This window comes from Lagenorhynchus albirostris, chromosome 2 (genome assembly GCF_949774975.1).
Source record: "Lagenorhynchus albirostris chromosome 2, mLagAlb1.1, whole genome shotgun sequence".
NCBI lineage: Eukaryota > Metazoa > Chordata > Mammalia > Artiodactyla > Delphinidae > Lagenorhynchus > Lagenorhynchus albirostris.
The window spans coordinates 104,791,143-104,814,655 of record NC_083096.1 but is presented as its reverse complement, the minus strand read 5'-3'; the positions used below and the strand labels follow the sequence as shown (position 1 = coordinate 104,814,655).

General features: G+C 37.4%; 1 protein-coding gene across 1 annotated transcript in view; it reads right to left on the bottom strand.

The window, feature by feature from the left end:
* The window catches only part of DIPK1A (divergent protein kinase domain 1A), a 119,777-nt gene that overhangs the window by 33,337 nt on the left and 62,927 nt on the right, over positions 1-23,513 (bottom strand). The window contains exon 2 of the mRNA XM_060139569.1: positions 2,483-2,617. Coding sequence (XP_059995552.1) covers positions 2,483-2,617 — 135 coding nt within the window. The remainder of the gene's footprint in view (positions 1-2,482; positions 2,618-23,513) is intronic.

The window sequence follows — 23,513 nt, the reverse complement described above, 5'->3', positions numbered from 1 at the left end:
TTTTTTTTAAAGCCAGTCTTAGGAAAAAGGATATATTTTAGGCTCAGAAAACATTTTCATTATTTTCAAGTTTTAGAATGATAACCATTAAATTATGCTAGAATTATATTCTGCTTCCATTCTTTATCAATTAAAGTGAACTTAAAGGAAAATAATATGGTACTTCAACTATAATTCACCCATAACAGAATATGTACCAATATATGCCTAACATTTTAAAGGCTATAGTATTAAAACAGATAAAACCATGTCTATTTCATTTGGGCTTAATCTCTAGAACAGTACTTCTAACATAACCAGATGATGTTAATAAGTCTTCCTGGGAGGGCTGCAGTGGAGATGGATTTTTTTCCTAATCAAGTATATTTGCTTTCTCTGGAGATGCAGAATGCACACTAGAATATTAAAGATCCTGAGAAGTCCCCAGTAAAGTCAGTTATTTATATTTGTTTAACCTTCTGTTTTCAAATACGTCTGATCATGGAATACACTTTAATGTGTACACTTTAATGTGTGAGAAAGGTGACCTAAAAAAAAAAAAAAGGAAATAAACATTTCAAATAGTTGTGGTTATTTATATGTTATAGTTGATTATATAACTTTCTTCTTCATTGAAGGTGAGCTGGTGAGTTTTGTGGGGGATTTTGTTAGCTTCATTAATCTATAACTTCCTTTATCAGTCTTTTCTGACATCGGGTAGCAGAAAGAGCATGAGCTTTCTATAGAGACAGAACTAGGATCAAATTCTGGCTCCACCATCACAGGCAAATTCTTCTGCTAGCCATATTTCTTTATTTGTAAAGTGGGCTTGGGGGGCTTTCACAGTATTATTTTAAGTACTAATGACCATGTAAAGTACCCAGTGTATTGTCTAGCTCCAGAGGTTCCTCCTAGTAAAATTCCTCAAGGATCTGGAATGGCCCATTGGAATGAACATAAGATTGACATCTTTCAACCCTCCTTGATTTGGGACTCTTCTTTGTTAATTAATTCCCTTGCTTCTTATATTAGTAATTTCTCCCCTGCCTAGTTAAGAGGCTGTAATACTCCTGGGGAATAATGGTTTTTTGTTTCTGCTGTTGTTTTTTTAAATTTTTTATCCTGACTGAGTAGCCGGAATTAAATTGATTTTTATTTTCTTAGAACTTTGGAAAGGTTCAGCTCTCCCTGTCTTATGGGGAGACATTTGCTACTGTAATATTTATTTTACCTTACTGTAATTATTCATTTTCTTCCCTGCTAGACTCTAAGTTCGTAAGGTCAGGATATCTTCTTCCTTGCTAAATGCACACCCCTAGCACCACTGGCCTAGTTAAAGAGTAACCACTCAATAATTATAGAATTGTTAACAAGTTATAATAATTGGGATCCCAACCACTATTATATCAGAAATATAATTCTCAGATGAAATGTTTTAATATTATTTATATAGAAGATATCAGCAGAAAACAAGGAGTTAAATTTACTTATCCTGGATTTTCTAGAAATCTTAGACTGATAGAGCGATTTTCCTGAGATACATCCAGTAATTAGGATAGAAATTAAATAATTAATACACTTATATGCTTTTTAGGTAAATTTTCAGTATTCGAGAATGACTCCATTTATTCAAAAGATGTGTTCCAGAAAGGTTGCCTGCAAATAACACTTTCATACTATAAATATTTAAAAACCCATCTGACTGGGCTTCCCTGGTGATGCAGTGGTTGAGAATCCGCCTGCCAATGCAGGGGACACGGGTTCAATCCCTGGTCTGGGAGGATCTTACATGCCGCAGAGCAACTAAGCCCGTGTGCCACAACTACTGAAGCCCGTGCGCCTAGAGCCCGGGCTGGGCAACAAAGAGAAGCCACCACAATGAGAAGCCCACGCACCGCAAGGAAGAGTAGACCCTGCTCGCCACAACTAGAGAAAGCCCGCGCGTAGCAACAAAGACCCAACACAGCCAAAAATAAATAATTTATTTTTTTAAAAAACCCACCTGATTACAGTAAACTAAACTTCAAGTATATTTGAAAAACAAAAATCCCTCTTTGTAATAAGGATGCTTTCACACTAGTCTGTATCACATATTCAGATTTCTGAATACTGGATTTTTCAAAGTGGGGAACAGTCCTACTAACTTGGTCATATCAAAATGCTAAGAAGTTCAGCACAACTCAAAATCAAATTAAATTTTACTTTTTGAAAAAACATTTTAGCATGTATATAGTAGTAAATATAATGTGTTATTAATACAGGTTTTTTAATGTGTTATTAAATTTAGAATGGATAAACAACAAGGTCCTACTGTATAGCACAGGGAACTATATCCAATCTCCCAGGATAAGCCATAATGGAAAAGAATATAAAAAAAAGAATGTCTCTATGTGTATAACTGAGTCACTGTGCTGTACAGCAGAGATTGGCACAACATTGTAAATCAACTGTACTTCAATTAACAATACGTTTTTCCATATACTAGAAAATAAAAAATACTTACTATTATTTTCTTACAGTCCTTTCCTCTGCATAGTTCTGTATAGGTAGAGTATTGCACATATATAATCCAGCTTCCAACAAAAACCACCAACCAGGAAAAGAAAAGATATTTCATTCGCACATATGAGAAGCGAGCCTGTAAGTAAAAGAGCACATAACAATCATTCATTCAGCACCAAGTCAGCATTCACTGTCCTAGAACATGACTTTTCCCCCTTTCTTGGAAGAACTCAATATATATTCTAGGCTTTCATATGGCAATTCTCCTAGAACAAAGTGTACTTTCACTTAGTCCAAACACAACTGGTCTTAGAAAAGGAAGCTCCTTGGTCTTGCCAAGGAAAAGGGAACAAAATACCCTTTAAAATGTATAACCTTTCAAATACCACCAGCATCCAAACCTACTCATTAAGCACAAGCACGTGCACCATGCTACCCTGGGCACCCAGTAAGATCAGGTAAAGAAAGACACAATTCCCACTTACTACAAGCTTACAGAAGAGTGTTTCAAATAAGAATCTTAAAGTTCTTCATGAATAAGCATGGTAAAATAATTGTGTTTTAAGAAATAAGAACAGAGAATTTGGCTACTTGTCTAAGGTCTCACAGTGAGGTACAACCAGAGTAAGAAATTATTCACATTGATTCCTATTTCCCTGCTGTATTCACCAATGCTTTCTGTTCCTCCTATTCAACTAATCAAATGCTTCACCTAATAGATATTCTGGAAACTTAAGGAGAAAGTTACAACTATTAAAGGAGAAGAAAGGTTAAGATATATAAAGAATAAAATACGCCCTGCATGTCAGTTTGTAAGGCTGCACAACAGGATCCTCTTTGCACTGTTTTGCTCTTAGTGCTCTGGTATCTAATTGTGACTCGGGTCAGTTAGTGCTTTTTCTCCATCAACCACATATCAAACAGTTTAATCTTCAAAATGTCAGCTAGTCAAGATAATTTGATATTTATTTTTTGAGTCTGGAACGCCAGTGGTCTGGTTTTATAAACAACTGAATTTAGGACTATGGAGATAATTGAGCAAAATAAAGATACGTAAACAAACAATGAAAGGCTAGTTTTGCTTTTACAATCACAAGTCAGTTTCTCACACTGGGCAACAGTAGGATACTGTGAGCATGCAAAGAAAGCAGAAAGAGATGAAAGAGACGTAAATGCATCTGCAGAAGACAATGAGTGCAGAGGAAAAAGAGACTCAGGAAATACTGAATTCTGTTGGCTTTATTTGCGGTTTAGATATCGGTCTCTGTGAGGTTAACAGATGGTGAATCCCAGTACCAAAAGGCTTGAGTACAACGAATTCACAATTATATGATAGGTCTTTGAGCTTTATTATTAAAATATTTTTAAAAATGCCTTTAATGCAAGTTATTTTTGTATAGCTCTAAATGAATTCAGTAAAAAGAAAGTTCATATAGAATTCCAAATTAAATCACATAAATGACAATGGGGTTTACACAAAGGGGTTTGTTTGAAAGACATTTAAGATTACTTGGCCCTGATAAGAGGTCTAGTCATCAGAGAGAAATTGATATGTATTAGTATTATGAAGCTTAAATATGATTAAATGACATAATGCCTATAGAACATAAGCACATTGCAAGGCACATAGAAAATACTCAACAAATAGCAAAATCAATTTGCAAAGGCACTGAACAAAAAGCCAATAATGCAGTCATTATGGTTTGGCCACCACCTTCTTTTTGGGCTTGCCAAAAAGAAAACTGAATCTGAATCTGATTAAGCCTTACCAGTTTACAGGAAATACAGGAGACAGAGGAATATAAGTGACAGTTAAGTAAGTGACATTATTAGGATACAATCAGCAAACTCTAGGCTGTGGGAAGTGCTGAAGTACAAACAACCCAGTTCTTCAACAAATAAAATACAAGGGAGAAAATAGAGAGAAGATGGGAAAACCAAAGATCAAAAAATACATAAGAAATATTGCATATTAAATAATCACAACCTGTGGATCTTTTCTGAGTCCTGATTCAAATGTAAAACTGTAAAAGAAAATGACATTTATGAGACAATTGAAAACTTGAAGACTGACAGGATACCTGACGTCGTTAAGGAATTATTTTAATTTTTCTGGTGTAATAATGTAATGTTTAAAGAAAAGAGACCTTACCTTTTAGAGATAGACATCGAAATATTTATGAGTGAAATAATATCTGGTATTTGCCTCAAAATAATATGGGGAGGGAAAAGTAGGTGGGGTATTATTAAAACAAAATTGTCCGTGAGTTGGTAACTGTTCAAGCTGGGTGACAGTTACATGCCTTCTTTTGTACATGTTTTTCTCTACTTTTTTAACATTTTTTTTATGTTGTGCGATAAGGAATACTTCCACACCAAGACACCCCCTTCCCACACATTCATTCAGCAACTATTTATTGTCTACTAAGTGTCAGATGCTGCCTTAGGCACTTTTAGAACATCTCCAGTTAAAGGGACAAACAATTATAAATCTACCATACAAGTACCCTTAACACAGTTAAGAGGGTTCTTTGAACAGCTGTAGCATGGCATGATTTTACTTTTAGAAGTTCAATCTTTTTTTTTTTTTTTTGGCCACTAGAGAAAGATTATTTAATAAAAGATGATGAGACAACTGTTAAACATTTGGAAATAGCATATTTAAATACCTAAAACATATCTTATATCAAAATAAATTCCACATGAGGGACATCCCTGGTGGGGCAGTGGTTAAGAATCCACCTGCCACAACCTGCCGAGACTGAACCAGGAAGAAATAGAAAATATGAACAGACCAATCACAAGCACTGAAATTGAGACTGTCATTAAAAATCTTCAAACAAACAAAATCCCAGGACCAGATGGCTTCACAGGCGAATTCTATCAAACATTTAGAGAAGAGCTAACACCTATCCTTCTCAAACTCTTCCAAAATACAGAAGAGGGAGGAACACTCCCAAACTCATTCTACGAGGCCACCATCACCCTGATACAAAAACCAGACATGGATGTCACAAAGAAAGAAAACTACAGGTCAATATCACTGATGAGCATAGATGCAAAAATCCTCAACAAAATACTGGCAAACAGAATCCAACAGCACATTAAAAGGATCATACTCCATGATCAAGTGGGGTTTATTCCAGGAATTCAAGGATTCTTCAATATATGCAGATCAATCAACGTGATACACCGTATTAACAAATTGAAGGAGAAAAACCATAAGATCATCTCAGTAGATGCAGAGAAAGCTTTTGACAAAATTCAACACCCATTTATGATAAAAACCTTGCAGAAAGTAGGCATAGAGGAAACTTTCCTCAACATAATAAAGGCCATATATGACAAACCCACAGCCAACATTGTCCTCAATGGTGAAAAACTGAAAGCATTTCCACTAAGATCAGGAACAAGACAAGGTTGCCCACTCTCACCATTATTATTCAACATAGTTTTGGAAGTTTTAGCCACAGCAATCAGAGAAGAAAAGGAAATAAAAGGAATCCAAATCGGAAAAGAAGAGGTAAAGCTGTCACTGTTTGCAGATGACATGATACTATACATAGAGAATCCTAAAGATGCTACCAGAAAACTACTAGAGCTAATCAATGAATTTGGTAAAGTAGCAGGATACAAAATTAATGCACAGAAATCTCTAGCATTCCTATACACTAATGATGAAAAATCTGAAAATTAAATAAAGAAAACACCCCCATTTACCACTGCAACAAAAAGAATAAAATATCTAGGAATAAACCTACCTAAGGAGACAAAAGACCTGTATGCATAAAATTATAAGACACTGATGAAAGAAATTAAAGATGATACAAATAAATGGAGAGATATACCATGTTCTTGTATTGGAAGAATCAACATGGTGAAAATGACTCTAATACCCAAAGCAATCTACAGATTCAATGCAATCCCTATCAAACTACCAATGGCATTTTTCACAGAACTAGAACAAAAAATTTCGCAATTTGTATGGAAACACAAAAGACCCCGAATAGCCAAAGCAATCTTGAGAACGAAAGAAGGAACTGGAGGAATCAGGCTCCCTGACTTCAGACTATACTACAAAGCTACAGTTATCAAGACGGTATGGTACTGGCACAAAAACAGAAAGACAGATCAATGGAACAGGATAGAAAGCCCAGAGATAAACCCATGCATATATGGACACCTTATCTTTGATAAAGGTGGCAGTAATGCACAGTGGAGAAAGGACAGCCTCTTCAATAAGTGGTGCTGGGAAAACTGGACAGGTACATGTAAAAGTATGAGATTAGATCACTCCCTAACACCATACACAAAAATAAGCTCAAAATGGATTAAAGACCTAAATGTAAGGCCAGAAACTATCAAACTCTTAGAGGAAAACATAGGCAGAACACTCTATGACATAAATCACAGCAAGATCCTTTCTGACCCACCTCCTAGAGTAATGGAAATAAAAACAAAAATAAACCAATGGGACCTAATGAAATTTCAAAGCTTTTGCACAGCAAAGGAAACCATAAACAAGACCAAAAGACAACCCTCAGAATGGGAGAAAATATTTGCAAATGAAGCAACTGACAAAGGATTAATCTCCAAAATTTACAAGCAGCTCATGCAGCTCAATAACAAGAAAACAAACAACCCAATCCAAAAATGGGCAGAAGACCTAAATAGACATTTCTCCGAAGAAGATATACAGACTGCCAACAAACACATGAAAGAATGCTCAACATCACTAATCATTAGAGAAATGCAAATCAAAACTACAATGAGATATCATCTCACACCAGTCAGAATGGCCATCATCAAAAAATCTAGAAACAATAAATGCTGGAGAGGGTGTGGAGAAAAGGGAACCCTCTTGCACTGCTGGTGGGAATGTGAATTGGTACAGCCACTATGGAGAACAGTATGGAGGTTCCTTAAAAAACTACAAATAGAACTACCATATGACCCAGCAATCCCACTACTGGGCATATACCCTGAGAAAACCAAAATTCAAAAAGAGTCATGTACCAAAATGCTCTTTGCAGCTCTATTTACAATAGCCCGGAGATGGAAACAACCTAAGTGCCCATCATCGGATGAATGGATAAAGAAGATGTGGCACATATATACAATGGAATATTACTCAGCCATAAAAAGAAACGCAATTGAGCTATTTGTAATGAGGTGGATAGACCTAGAGTCTGTCATACAGAGTGAAGTAAGTCAGAAAGAAAAAGACAAATACCGTATGCTAACACATATATATGGAATTTAAGAAAAAAAATGTCATGAAGAACCTAGGGGTAAAGCAGGAATAAAGACGCAGACCTCCTAGAGAACGGACTTGAGGTTATGGGGAGGGGGAAGGGTGAGCTGTGACAGGGCGAGAGAGAGTCATGGGCACATACACACTAACAAACGTAGTAAGGTAGATAGCTAGTGGGAAGCAGCCGCATGGCACAGGGATATTGGCTCGGTGCTTTGTGACAGCCTGGAGGGGTGGGATAGGGAGGGTGGGAGGGAGGGAGACGCAAGAGGGAAGACATATGGGAACATATGTTTATGTATGACTGATTCACTTTGTTATAAAGCAGAAACTAAAACACCATTGTAAAGCAATTATATCCCAATAAAGATGTTAAAAAAAAAAAAGAACACTCTATGACATAAATCACAGCAAGATCCTTTTTGACCCACCTCCTAGAGAAATGGAAATAAAAACAAAAATAAACCAATGGGACCTAATGAAACTTAAAAGCTTTTGCACAGCAAAGGAAACCATAAACAAGACCAAAAGACAACCCTCAGAATGGGAGAAAATATTTGCAAATGAAGCAACTGACAAAGGATTAATCTCCAAACTTTACAAGCAGCTCATGCAGCTGAATAACAAAAAAACAAAAACCCAATCCAAAAATGGGCAGAAGACCTAAACAGACATTTCTCTGAAGAAGATATACAGACTGCCAACAAACACATGAAAGAATGCTCAACATCATTAATCATTAGAGAAATGCAAATCAAAACTACAATGAGATATCATCTCACACCAGTCAGAATGGCCATCATCAAAAAATCTAGAAACAATAAATGCTGGAGAGGGTGTGGAGAAAAGGGCACCCTCTTGCACTGCTAGTGGGAATGTGAATTGGTACAGCCACTATGGAGAACAGTATGGAGGTTCCTTAAAAAACTACAAATAGAACTACCATATGACCCAGCAATCCCACTACTGGGCATATACCCTGAGAAAACCAAAATTCAAAAAGAGTCATGTACCACAATGCTCATTGCAGCTCTATTTACAATAGCCCGGAGATGGAAACAACCTAAGTGTCCGTCATCGGATGAATGGATAAAGAAGATGTGGTACATATATACAATGGAATATTACTCAGCCATTAAAAGAAATGAAATTGAGCTATTTGTAATGAGGTGGATGGACCTAGAGTCTGTCATACAGAGTGAAGTAAGTCAGAAAGAGAAAGACAAATACCGTATGCTAACATATATATATGGAATTTAAGAAAAAAAAGTCACAAAGAACCTAAGGGTAAGACAGGAATAAAGACACAGACCTACTAGAGAATGGACTTGAGGATATGGGGAGGGGGAAGGGTAAGCTGTGACAAAGCGAGAGAGTGGCATGGACATATATACACTACCAAACGTAAAATAGATAGCTAGTGGGAAGCAGCCGCATAGCACAGGGAGATCAGCTCCGTGCTTTCTGACCACCTAGAGGGGTGGGATAGGGAGGGTGAGAGGGAGGGAGACGCAAGAGATATAGGAACATATGTATAACTGATTCACTTTGATATAAAGCAGAAACTAGCACACCATTGTAAAGCAACTTTACTCCAATAAAGATTAAAAAAAAAAAAAAAAGAATCCGCCTGCCAATGCAGGGGACATGGGTTCGAGCCCTGGTCCGGGAAGATCCCACATGCTGCGGAGCAACTAAGCCCGTGTGCCACAAATACCGAACCTGCGCTCTAGAGACTGCAAACCACAACTACTGAGCCCATGCACCGCAACTACTGCAACCCGCGTGCCTAGAGCCATGCTCCACAACAAAGAGAAGCCACCACAACGAGAAGCCCGCACACTGCAACAAAGAGTAGCCCCCGCTCGCCGCAACTAGAGAAAGCCCATGCACAGCAACAAAGACCCAACACAGCCAATAAATAAATAAATTTATTAAAAAAATAATAAATTCCACATGAAACTGATGGACATGTAAAATCTGAAATAATATAATACAAATGTAGGAATCAAGAAGTTACTGAATAAAATTATTGAAACCATTTTATTTTAGGAAAGCTAAAAGAAAAGCCAATCTTTTTTTTTTTTTAAACCAACTTTGTGATTTTTATTTATGGGCAACAACTATATACTCCTAGATATCACTAAACTGTGTATGATTAGAAACACAGCATTGTAGAAGAGCAGACATCAGAATTAAACAGCAGACTTAAGGAAATATCAATCTTCCATTATTTTGTCTATTTTTCTTTACGTGCACAAAGAAGCATGAATGCAATTTGAAATCTTTTAATGGCAATAAAGTTACAATCACCCACCTGCGTGACAAGTCCAACCCTATATTAACACTGAGATAGGGTTTTAAAAGAAGATTAATTTCAATTCATTCAGTAAAAAGTCAAGGAAGACCTTAAAATGCAATACAATGTAAAAGAATATTTTCTTTTTTCCTTCCTGCCTTGCTCCACAGCAGGTAGAAGTCGCAGAGCAAAGGAAACAACACAGACCTGGTGAGTAGGGTTCTCTCTTAGTGTTCAGAATTTGGTCCTGTCTTACCTTCTTCTTGACACCTACCTCAAGAAGCCTAGTAATGTCAACTACCCTCTGGACTCTCCATCAATGATTTCTATTAGCTTTCAAATGCATATTGAGCTTAATAGATGCCGGCAACTAAGACTTGTGTACTTCTCCCTCCTGCAGAGGCAGTTTAATAAAACTTGGAATCATTTTGCTTTTCTCTCAAATAGCTACGTTAAATTTTTTCCCTGGCATATGTTTAAATGGAAAAACACCCTGTAAACTGGCTTGCCCGCTGAGTGTTCATCATGACACAGAATGTCAAAAATTTTGGAGAGGAAGTTGAATTAATGACGTTCCCAGCAGGGCACTGGGCATCACCTGTTGTACATATAATGACAAAAGGAGTGAAACACGTTTTTATTCCAGCATGCCACGGAACTTACCGTGATTTGAGAGTAACACAAAATAGTATAAGGACCTTCATGTGTTCTTTTTTTTTTAACATCTTTATTGGAGTATAATTGCTTTACAATGTTGTGTTAGTTTCTGCTGTATAACAAAGTGAATCAGCTATACTTATACATATATCCCCTCCCTTTTGCATCTCGCTCCCATCCTCTCTATCCCACCCCTCTAGGTGGTCACAAAGCACAGAGCTGATCTCCCTGTGCTATGCAGCTGCTTCCCACTAGCTATCTATTTTACATTTGGTAGTGTGTATATGTCAATGCTACTCTCTCACTTCGTCCCAGGTTACCCTTCCCCCTCCCCGTGTCCTCAAGTTCATTCTCTGCGTCTGTGTCTTTATTCCTGCCTGCCCCTAGGCTCACCAGAACCATTTTTCTTTTTAGATTCCATATATATGTGTTAGCATACGGTATTTGTTTTTCTCTTTCTGACGTACTTCACTCTTATGACAGACCCTAGGTCCATCCACCTCACTACAAATAACTCAATTTCGTTTCTTTTTATGGCTGAATAATATTCCATTGTATGTTTGTGCCACATCTTCTTTATCCATTCATCTGTTGATGGACACTTAGGTTGCTTCCATGTCCTGGCTATTGTAAATAGTGCTGCAATGAACATTGTGGTACATGTGTCTTTTTGAATTATGGTTTTCTCAGGGTATATGCCCAGTAGTGAGATTGCTGGGTCATATGGTAGTTCTATTTGTAGTTTTTTAAGGAACCTCCATACTGTTCTCCATAGTGGCTGTATCAATTTACATTCACCAACAGAGAAAGAGGGTTCCCTTTTCTCCACACCCTCTCCAGCATTTATTGTTTCTAGATTTTTTGATGATGGCCATTCTGACTGGTGTGAGATGATATCTCATTGTAGTTTTGATTTGCATTTCTCTAATGATTAGTGATGTTGAGCATCCTTTCATGTGTTTGTTGGCAATCTGTATATCTTCTTTGGAGAAATGTCTGTTTAGGTCTTCTGCCCATTTTTGGATTGGGTTGTTTGTTTTTTTGATATTGAGTTGCTTGTATATTTTGGAGATTAATCCTGTTAGTTGCTTCATTTGCAAATATTTTCTCCCATGCTGAGGGTTGTCTTTTCGTCTTGTTTATGGTTTCCTTTGCTGTGCAAAAGCTTTGAAGTTTCATTAGGTCCCATTGGTTTATTTTTGTTTTTATTTCCATTTCTCTAGGAGGGGGGTCAAAAAGGATCTTGCTGTGATTTATGTCATAGAGTGTTCTGCCTATGTTTTCCTCTAAGAGTTTGATAGTTTCTGGCCTTACATTTAGGTCTTTAATCCAGAGTTTATTTTTGTGTATGGTGTTAGGGAGTGATCTAATCTCATACTTTTACATGTACCTGTCCAGTTTTCCGAGCACCACTTATTGAAGACGCTGTCCTTTCTCCACTGTACATTCCTGCCTCCTTTATCAAAGATAAGGTGATCATATGTGCGTGGGTTTATCTCTGGGTTTTCTATCCTGTTCCATTGATCTATCTTTCTGTTTTTGTGCCAGTACCATACTGTCTTGATTACTGTAGCTTTGTAGTATAGTCTGAAGTCCAGGAGCCTGATTCCTCCAGCTCCGTTTTTCTTTCTCAAGATTGCTTTCACTATTCGGGATCTTTTGTGTTTCCATATAAATTGTGAAATTTTTTGTTCCAGTTTTGTGAAAAATGCATTGGTAGTTTGATAGTGATTGCATTGAATCTGTAGATTGCTTTGGGTATTAGAGTCATTTTCACCATGTTGATTCTTCCAATCCAGGAACATGGTATATCTCTCCATCAGTTTGTATCATCTTTAATTTCTTTCATCAGTGTCTTATAGTTTTCTGCATACAGGTCTTTTGTCTCCTTAGGTAGGTTTATTCCTAGATATTTTATTCTTTTTGTTGCACTGGTAAATGGGAGTGTTTCCTTAATTTCTCTTTCAGATCTTTCATCATTAGTGTAGAGGAATGCAAGAGATTTCTGTACATTAATTTTGTATCCTGCTACTCTACCAAATTCATTGATTAGCTCTAGTTTTCTGGTAGCATCCTTAGGATTCTCTATGTATAGTATCATGTCATCTGCAAACAGTGAGTTTTACTACTTCTTTTCTGATTTGGATTCCTTTTATTTCCTTTTCTTCTCTGATTGCTGTGGCTAAAACTTCCAAAATTATGCTGACTAATAGTGGTGAGAGTGGGCAATCTTGTCTTGTTCCTTATCTTAGAGGAAATGGTTTCAGTTTTTCACCACTGAGAATGATGTTGGCTGTGGGTTTGTCATATATGGCCTTTATTATGTTGAGGTAGGTTCCCTCTATGCCTACTTTCTGCAGAGTTTTTATCATACATGGGTGTTGAATTTTGTCGAAAGCCTTTTCTGCATCTACTGAGATTATCATATGGTTTTTCTCCTTCAATTTGTTAATATGGTGTATCATATTGATTGATTTGCATATATATTTATGTGTTCTTTAATTTCTGCAGATCCTGCTGCTTCACATTTTAAAATAAAGATTAAAAAAATAGCCATAAATGACACTTGTAGCTATTAATTAATTTTATTTCCCTGTGTGGCACTCACTAAAATGTTCCCAGTGGTCTGTTCCATACCAATTACCTAGACAATCTAGACTTTGATTAAGAAATGTAGTTACTGTTTCTGACCTTTTTATTTTTGCTGAACTATCCAAAATATGGCCCAGCAGATTTTCTGTTCTGCTGATTTTGTGCCTAGCTACTAGTGGTACATTGCTTTATTCCAAATTATGCTCCTGAAAGTCATGATAAGAATTTTAGTAAATACACTACAGCAGTGATTCTCAACTGGAGTCAGTTTTCCCCCCAGGGGATACCTGGCAATGTCTGGAACTGGGGAGTGCTACTGGAGTCTTGTGGGTAGAGGCCAGAGATGCTGTTAAACATCCTTCAATGCACAGAAGTGCCCTTCACAACTAAGAATTATCTGCCCAAATGTCAATAGTGCTAAGGCTGAGAAAACTTGTATTATGGTTACACAGTAAAATGAAAACAAAAATTAAGCAGTTGAAAGAATCAAATTTGTATGACACTATCATTTTATTTTAGTCTTTAAGGCATAAACTACTACTAATTAGAAAAATACAACATCTGTCTGGAAATAACATAAGTAATTCTTTATGACTAAATGATTGGCAATATCTTATCATAAATAAAGAAAAATCACTGGAGATGGAAAATATATAAATGATGAAATAAACTTTCCTACCATTTCTACTGTAAAGAATAGTGATACTTTTTCTTTTTTTATATTGTTTGATCTCACTGTGATAACTTTTTTTCAAAACAAATCTGAAAATCTATGCTCTTATTCAAATGATTTTACATTAAGTTTTAAAAATAGGCATAAAGAAGCAACACCTCAAATTTTAGCCATGTAAGACTACTTCTATGTTACTTATCAAATTTTCACTTTCAACATCTTTTACAAACATATAAAGCACAAAGTCCCATCTGCTCTACCTCTAAATACTTCCTACACAGATGTTCTTAATTTTGAAAAGTAAGGAAGAAAAATAGGTATCATGTCTTACTTAATATGTTTAGTGGACTTGAACACTCAGAAAACCTAACAAATTGATAAGGCTATTGCTTGCAAAAACTCAAATACAATGATTTCATCATTTCATAGAAAAAGCTGAGAAACATGTTTGCCCTTTTTCTTTTGTGATAACACTGGTTTATAAGATTTATGTAAGTTTCATGTGTACAACATATTTTCATTCAAGTTTTCCAATTACCAGTTACTCTGAAATAAACTTCAAAAATCTTTTTTTTCCTTATTGTTATATTGACAACATTGTAGCTAGCTTTTACTGCTAAATATTTAGGAGTAATCTGGCTGAAAAAAACTAAAGTAAAAATTATTGACACATATCCCCAAATATAACTTTTACCCTTTTCTTTAAATAAACTCTAGATATTTATAGTAATAATACTTTTGAAAAATATGCTAGCTTTAAAAAACAGAAATATAAAGAAAGCATTTAATAAGGTAAATACTTTATACCACAACACATACAGATAAACTTTGTTTGGAATGGATCCTATACCTTTTTTTTTTTTTAACATCTTTATTGGAGTATAACTGCTCTACAGTGGTGTGTTTCTGCTTTATAACAAAGTGTATCAGCCAGACATATACATATATCCCTATATCTCCTCCCTCTTGCGTCACCCTCCCACCCTCCCTATCCCACCCCTCTAGGTGCTCACATAGCACCGAGCTGATCTCCCTGTGCTATGCGGCTGCTTCCCACTAGCTAGCTATTTTACATTTGGTAGTGTATATATATCCATGCCACTCTCTCACTTCATCTCAGCTTCCCCTTCCCCTTCCCTGTGTCTTCAAGTCCATTCTCTATGTCTGCGTCTTTATTCCTTTCCTGCCCCTAGGTTCTTCAGAACTTTTTTTTTTTTTTTTTTTTAGATTCCATATATATGTGTTAGCATACAGTATTTGTTTTTCTCTTTCTAACTTACTTCACTCTGTATGACAGACCCTAGGTCCATCCACCTCACTACAAATAACTCAATTTTGTTTACTTTTTGGCTGCGTTGGGTCTTTGTTGCTGCACCTGGGCTTTCTCTAGTTGTGGCAAGCAGGCTTCTCATTGCAGTGGCTTCTCTTGTTGCGGAGCATGGGCCCTAGGCACGCGGGCTTCAGTAGTTGTGGCTCATGGGCTCAGTAGTTGTGGTGCATGGGCTTAGTTGCTCCGCAGCATGTGGGATATTCCCGGACCAGGGATCGAACCCGTGTCCCCTGCACTGGCAGGCAAATTCCCAACCACTGCATCACCAGGGAAGTCCCGGCAGGCGGATTCTTAACCACTGTGCCACCAGGGAAGTCCCTCCTGTACCTTTATTAAAGGGTGTTTCGGGCTCCCCTGGTGGCGCAGTGGTTGAGAGTCCGCCTGCCGTTGCAGGGGACACGGGTTCGTGCCCCGGTCCAGGAAGATCCCACGTGCCGCGGAGCGGCTGGGCCCGTGAGCCATGGCCACTGAGCCTGCGTGTCCGGAGCCTGTGCTCCGCAACAGGAGAGGCCACAGCAGTGAGAGGCCCGTGTATCGCAAAAACAAACAAACAAACAAACAAAAAACATACCTCTAGGATCTAGAAGTCTCCTGACTGCTTTTCAAAAACTTTTTTTTTTTAACTGGAAAATATATCATTCATATAGAATTGTTTAAAATACATAAGTATAACTTAAATTATAAAGTAAATACCCATATAACTCCCACCTGGGTTAAGAAACAGTTTCTCTAGTGCCTTCACTGACCCCCATGTGACCTCTCCAGTAAGGGTTAATTAACATGCTCCTGACTTCAATGATAATCATATATGTGCTTTCCTATGTAATTTAACCATTGATCATGTATCCCTAAAACACAGAATTTGATGTTCATTTCTCTTGAACTTTACAGAAATAGAAGCATATACCATATATTCTATTGTGACTTTCACCTTTCTCTGATGCATACAGCCATAATTTGTTCATTTTCTTTGCTGCAGAGTATTCCACTGTTTGATTATTTTTTTAAGAGAAAAATTTACTTCGTCCTATCACAATCAATACATAAATTTTTAAATGTATACATTTCTCTTCAAGCTCCGTTGGAAAAAAACCCACATAGTATGGAGATGCATTCTATGCTTGGCTCCATGCACTCTGTGGGTCTCATATATGTCATCCAATGTTCCTAGAAATCATGGATTCAGAAGGTTTGCGAGAGACAACGAAAACGAATAGTTCAACCATACACTGATGTGGTATGAGGCTGATGTGAACAGTTTTGTCCTAAGTCAGCTGTGCCAGGAGGAAGTCTAAAGGCATTACATGGGGAGTGTCACTGAACTGCCTGGGGGTGGGTGCGACTTTAGTTATCAGTCAATGAGGGAATGACTTTTTGTCGCTAAAAGTTGAAGACTATAATCCTTTGTTTTGCTGCTGCTGCTTTAGAGACCACAAGCCAGGCTCATGTTTAAAAGAGCTGTAAGGCCAGGAAAATAGAGCAAAGCCATTCCCAGGATTAAAAAAGCAGGCACACAGAGGGCTTTTAATGAACAAGTAGACAGCCGGCATTTCATAGAGCACATGGGAGGGAGGTGCAGCCCCCATCAGCACTCTACATAAAAGGAATATTAGCATTTGCAAGAGCAAATGAACTCAGTCATGGAGTTCTTCAACATCCCAGCGCAGAAAGACAGGGGTTAAGAAAGCTAAGTGTTCCAATTTTCCATTGTTGTATAATAAACTATCCCAAAACTCAGTGGCTTACAAAAATAATTTGTCTCTCATGGTTCCGAGTTGATTGGACTCAGCTGGTCACTTCTCTCCAGTTTTTCATGCATTCGTGATTAGGGCTGAAGACATGTGACAAAGGACTGACTGGGCTGGACTGTCAGTCCAGGGGGTGGACTGGACGGGGGGTAGCTGTTTCACTCACATGTCCAGCTAGGTCCATGTGGCCTAGCTGGCCTTCTTCTGAGCACGGTGCTCAGGGTAGTCAGGCTTCTTACATGATGGCTGACTTACTCCAGGGCAAGTGTTCCCAGAGACCAAGGCAGAAAAGCTGCATCATTTCTGCCCCACTCTCTTGGTTACACAGGGCCAGATCAGATGGAATGGAGGGGGTACTCCATAAGGGCTTGCATACCAGGAAGCATGGCTACTGAGGGGTCATCTTTGGAGAGTAGCTACCACTCCCAGATAGGATCAACAAAGCAGGGTCTACGGGAGAAGAGAAAAACAATGTGGAGGTCCTACCCAGAACAGAGACAATTTTCTTGGCCGTTCAGATTAAGGACTCTCCCTTCCTCCTTAGTGGGGCAGAACTGGAAATTGCAATTAAAATCCATTAATAGTATTTGTATGTATTTGTGTTTAAGTTACTGAATACAGTTTTCATTCCATATCATGAGCTCAGTAACTGTCAACAAATCTTTTAGCTTATGTACACAAAGTTCCAAGTTAAAGAACTACTTAAGATATGGTTATACATAAGTTTCCAAATAGAATTCACATTACCTTAGTATTTCAGTTAAGATATGGGCACCCAGAATGGGCAAATCACGTGTCCATTTCCCCTTTTTAGTGCACCTGAGGCACCATACTGGGTCTAGAACTTACTACACATAAAATATCCACATGCAAATCTCACATGAGAATCCTAGTGGGCACTTAAATTCACTAACAATTCACTTACTAAAAATAAAGTTTAGCTATGTTTTACCTAAACTCGGAGATTGAACAGCATGGTCCCTTTAAACTTCAGATTCTGAAGTACATTTTAGGGCAAAATTTATTTGGAATAGTTACCTCTACGGTTGTACAACCTGATTGATTTAACAATTTTCAACATTGTTTGGAATCTTAGAGTATCCAGAGGCTGATTATAATTTAGATGAAACTTGATTATTGTAAAGGGTTTTTAAAAGGAAATTAATGTTAGTTAATATTCTGTGCGATTGATGAAGAAGGAAGCTGGGTTCTGAAGCTTCCTTTCCCAGGATTCATTTATGTGACTTCCAGACACAGTAGCAATTAAATACTGAAACCTCACCTCTCTCTGATACATGAGAAAAGCAGATGTGTGTGTTCAAATACTGGGGTGGCCAGAGCAGGGCTGCGGGAGGTGGTTCACCTCTGTGCGACAGCATTCTGCCTTTGTATCACTGAAAGAACCGTGGCTGCTCAGGGAATGCGGTCAGAAAGGAGCTACGGTTCCTCTGACCTGAGAGGCGTGTGGAGGTTCTATTCCCGTTGGTTGGTACCCTGCACAGATTTTCAGAAGCCCTAGAGCGGAACAACTTTAATTTAAAAACATAACAGGTTCGGGTGGTGGCGCAGGGGTTAAGAATCCGCCTGCCAATGCAGGGAACACGGGTTCAAGCCCTGGTCCAGGAAGATCCCACATGCCGCGGAGGAACTCAGCCCGTGCGCCACAGCTACTGAGCCTGTGCTCTAGAGCCCGTGAGCCACAATTACTGAAGGCCGTGCACCGAGAGCCCGTGCTTCGTAACGAAGAGTAGCCCCCGCTCACGGCAACTGGAGAAAGCCCGCGCGCAGCAACGAATACCCAACACAGCCATAAATAAAATAAATAAATTAAGAAATATATATATAACAGGTTGAACAGTGCCTATCTAGTCCATTCTAATCAGACACCTCTGAAGGTAAACTCCTCATTTGTAAAGCAATTAAAACAGAAGTGACATGTTAAATGGTAACTACATCAGAGTTAGAAGAGTCCTCAGAGGACCCAGATTCTATTATTTTTTTTCTCATCAAAGTACTTTCATACCAGAAAACAGTACATGCCCAGTATAGAAAAAATGGACAATAAAGAAGTATGTAATTCCAGTTATAAGATAAGTTAAGTCCTGGGGTGTAATGTACAGCACGGTGACTGTAGTTAACAATACTGTATTGTGTATCTGAAAGTTGCTAAGAGAGTAGATCTTAAATATTCTCATCACAAGAAAAAAAACTGTAACTATGTGAGGAGACGGATGTTAACTAAACTAATTGTGGTGATCATTTTGCAGTATATACACACATATCAAATCACTCTGTTGTATACCTAAAGCTAATACAATGTTATATGTTAATTATATCTCAATAAAAAAATAAAACCAAACAAAAAATAATTATGTAAAAAAGAAGGTAAATGATCGAGTTTTGGTGTATTTCTTTCATAGCTGTTATATAATGTACATATATAACATAAAGAAAAATAAAATTAGGGTCTTATGATAAATGTCATTTATTACTTTTTTCCACTTAACATACTATTAAACACATTCTTAGGCCATTACATAGTCTTGATATTTAAAAAATATGATATTTAAATGAATGCATAACATTTTACAGTATGGGTATACCATAATTTATTTAATCCTATTTCTATTGTTGGACATTTTTATTATTTCCAATATTGTGGTCTATTAATAGTAACAACAACAATATTATTAATGAGAGCCAATATTTATTAGTGTTACCCTGTACCAGGAACTGTTATCTTCATAAAAAGTCTGCTCTGGGGTGGTAAATTGGTCAGGGGTAAGAAAACTGTTTACCATGAGCCAAATCCAGTCTGCTACATGGTTTTGTAATTTTATTGGAACACATCCACCCCATTCGCTGATTTACTGTCTAAGGCTGTTTTAATGCTATAATGGCAGAGTTGAGTGGTTGCAACAGAGACCGTATGGCCAGCAAAGCCCCAAATATTTACTATCTGGCTCTTTATAGAAATAGTTTGTCAACGTTTGGATTGTAAATATTCATTCCTTCCCCCTTCCCCGCTTTCCCGGCCTCTTTGATGTTGGGCTTGGCCATGTGACTTGCTTTGGCCAATGTTTGTTAGTAGATGTGATGCAAAGAAAAGTGTACAATTGGACTTGCCTTCTTACACTTCAGGCACTGCCAGGAGAAGAACAGGTCCCTGGTAGTCCATTCATCCCAGGACAGTAAGTGACACTGTAGCCCACCTGAACCAAACCCATAGCCGGGAGCCAATCCCAGCCTAGAAAAGTTGAACTCCAGCTGACCTGTTGATGTATGAGTGAGAAATTAATGGTCATTGTGTGTCACCGAGTTTTGGGGACAATTTGTTATGCAGCATTGTTGTTGTAGCTAAGTGATACTGGACCCCTCCTTATGCTTAAATTTCCTTATAAGAACTCTGTGAGTGGGGACTAGTCTTCATTTTACAGATGGAGAAACTGAGAAACATATTCAGGTTAAAGCAAGGCTATACTAGTAGTAAATAGGAGAACCAGGATTTGAATTGAGGCCACATGGCTTCAGAGTCCATGGCTCTACTCTATTGCCTACTGTATTAAATACATAAGTATTTGCTTGAGTATTTGATCATTTCTTCAGGAGAGATTTCAGCAAGAAAATTTCTAGGTCAAAGGGTAACTAGTTTTAAAAGGTTAATGATACATATTGTTACATACTTTCCAAAAAGCTTACAACAATTAACATTCACTGGTTTTTCAAATGCACTTTTTTCACCTTCACCAGCATCCAATTCTATAGGCAATTACATTTTTAGTTTCATTTACAGTTACAGTTTTAAGAGAGTGGCCTTGAATTTTTTTAATATGCTGAATCTTTTTTTTAATTTTTTTTTTAAATTGAATAGTTGATACTCAGAATCTTTAGCACTAGATTTGACAAAAGCCCAGGTATACAAGAACCAGTGGGGCATTGAATAGAGCTACTGTGGTTGACTACTTCAGGCCTGACCTAAGTACATTATCCTAAAGAATTATTAGAAGCACAGAGAAATCTAAGATGGGCCTTCAGGTTATGTCAGTCCAAGGAATGAGAAATACAGCCTTCCACTGCTCAAATCAGTCTCTCAGAGAACAGAGAGGTCACAGAAGCATTCTTTCTTGGAATGAACATCACCAACAACTAACGACCCTCTTTTCAGTTGAATGGTAAAATAGTTGATAGTTGTAGCAGTTTAAAAAATAAGTATTATTTTAGAATAGACTAAAAATCTGTTTGGAATGATAATCTTATTTCAAAAATATTACAAATCATGCAAACCAGATGGCCATCTCTAATTTTGGAATTTCTCAGACAAGTGTTAATCTAAATTGCCTTCCCATTTCTCTCCTAAATTCCAAAGAAAGCAAAAAACAAAACAAAATGAAACCTACAGAAAATGCTTCAGAGACAGACGACAGCTATTTTCATCACAGCAATTTTTACAACAGAAGAAAAGGAGCTCACTTATAAAGAAAATGCACTGAGACAGGTTTCTAAATGAAAATGTTTCTGCCTGCATTGTAAGTAGTACTGCACCTACTTGAGGCCCGGGTTGTTTTGTTTTGTTTTTTAAGCTAAGAGTAACTAGCACATATTAAAATATTGACAGGAAGTCAGCAGAAAGAGTCTGAAGAGAGTAGGGTGTTGGCAGATTAACAGCACAAGGTTTCTGAGAAGTCAGAAGGGAGGGGACCCAGAGCAGAGATGAAGAGACAGCGACTCCACTCTGCCCAGAGGCAAGAGGGAAAGGAGGGTGCACATGTGCGTGTATATCTGAGTGGGGAGGTTGCGTAGTTTCCATCAGATGACTTCTGTTTTCTCTGTCTTTGAGAATAAAGGGAGAGAGAAACCTAAAACAGAAAAATTACTGTAACCTAGATTCATTTTTCCAACTAATTTGAAGTTATAAAACATTTCAAACATACAGATAAAATGTCTGTATAGAAAAATAGAAGGGGGAGGGATAAATTGGGAGATTGGGATTGACATATACACACTATTATATATAAAATAGATAACTAATAAGGACCTACTGAATAGCACAGGGAACTCTACTCAATACTCTATAATGACCTATATGGGAAAAGAATCTAAAAAAGAGTAGATATATGTATATGTTTAACTGATTCACTTTGTTGTACACCTGAAACTAACACAACATTGTAAATCAACTATACTCTAATAAGAAATTTAAAAAAAAATAAAAATAGAGAAAATAACTCTAAAAGGTAGCTCTGTACCCACCACTAAATGTAAATAGATGTCAACAGTTTGCCATATTAATTTAAAACTCTTTTCTAAGAAGAAATACAATGTTACAACCAGATCTCAACCCTCTCCCCTTATATTCCTCATCTTTCCTTTCATCCTCAGAGGAAATCATTATCTGGATATTGGCGTCTATCTTTCCCATATATATTTTTGTATTTTTACTACATAAATTACCAAGCTATATACAATACATGGTGCTATATGCTTTGTGCTGTGAAGCACAAAGATACAATAAAAGCTGCATACCAAAGTGAGGTGCCCAAGAAAACACACACATTAAAAGTCAAAAGGGCCAGGGCTGGTTCCCTGACTACACCCCCAGTCAGATGGGGATATTAGAGAGGGAGGACTTGCAAGAGGTTTCCTTGGAGAGATGTGTTGTTATCCTATAAATACTCTTGAAAGGAAGGGTAGGGTTGATCCTTCCTCGCCCCAAGCCTAGAGAGAGGGGCTTCCACAGGACAACTCACTAGCTCAAAGCATATACCGAGGAGTTGGACTGGACTCCACTGTAAGCCTGACATATTCCCAAATGAAAATGTTCCCATTATTTGTTTGAGGAGACAGTGCAGAGAGAGACCCACCAGCTTTCAGCAAGCAAACTGAGCACCCCAAAAGGTAGAACAGGACAATCTCTTTACATCTGCTTTTCAACAACAACATTCATTTAAAATGACCTGACTACTAGAGTTTAGGGAAAAAAATAAGGATGGGTCAATTACTTTAGGTGGAACTTCATTTACAAAAAATAAGAATTAATGAGTACGTTATTTTCAGGGATTATAAATCGTTCACCTTAGCAGAGCATTCCCTTTATACAGTCTATGTAACTAAAACAGGAGTCTTTGCCTTCTTTGTACCAAGTAAATCATGAGTGGTCAGGCAGGCCAAACAGTTAAGAGATGGGCAGGACTCTTCAACATGAATAAGAACCAAAGGCAAGCTCCTTTTTGTTCAGAGTTCTTGTTGATTCAGAGTAAGTACATTCTCAGTTTAATCAAACATTCTTTTTCCAACACGTGGGTGTTTGAAAAATTGTATCAGTACTTTGTTCTTAAAATTCTCACCTAACCACAAATTCTCCATGCCACAAAGAAATTTAAAGTGTTCTTATTTATTCATCATAAAAATTATAATTCAATGTTTCTCAAAGTACAATCCATTGTTCTTTTTTTTTTTTTTTTGCGGTACACGGGCCTCTC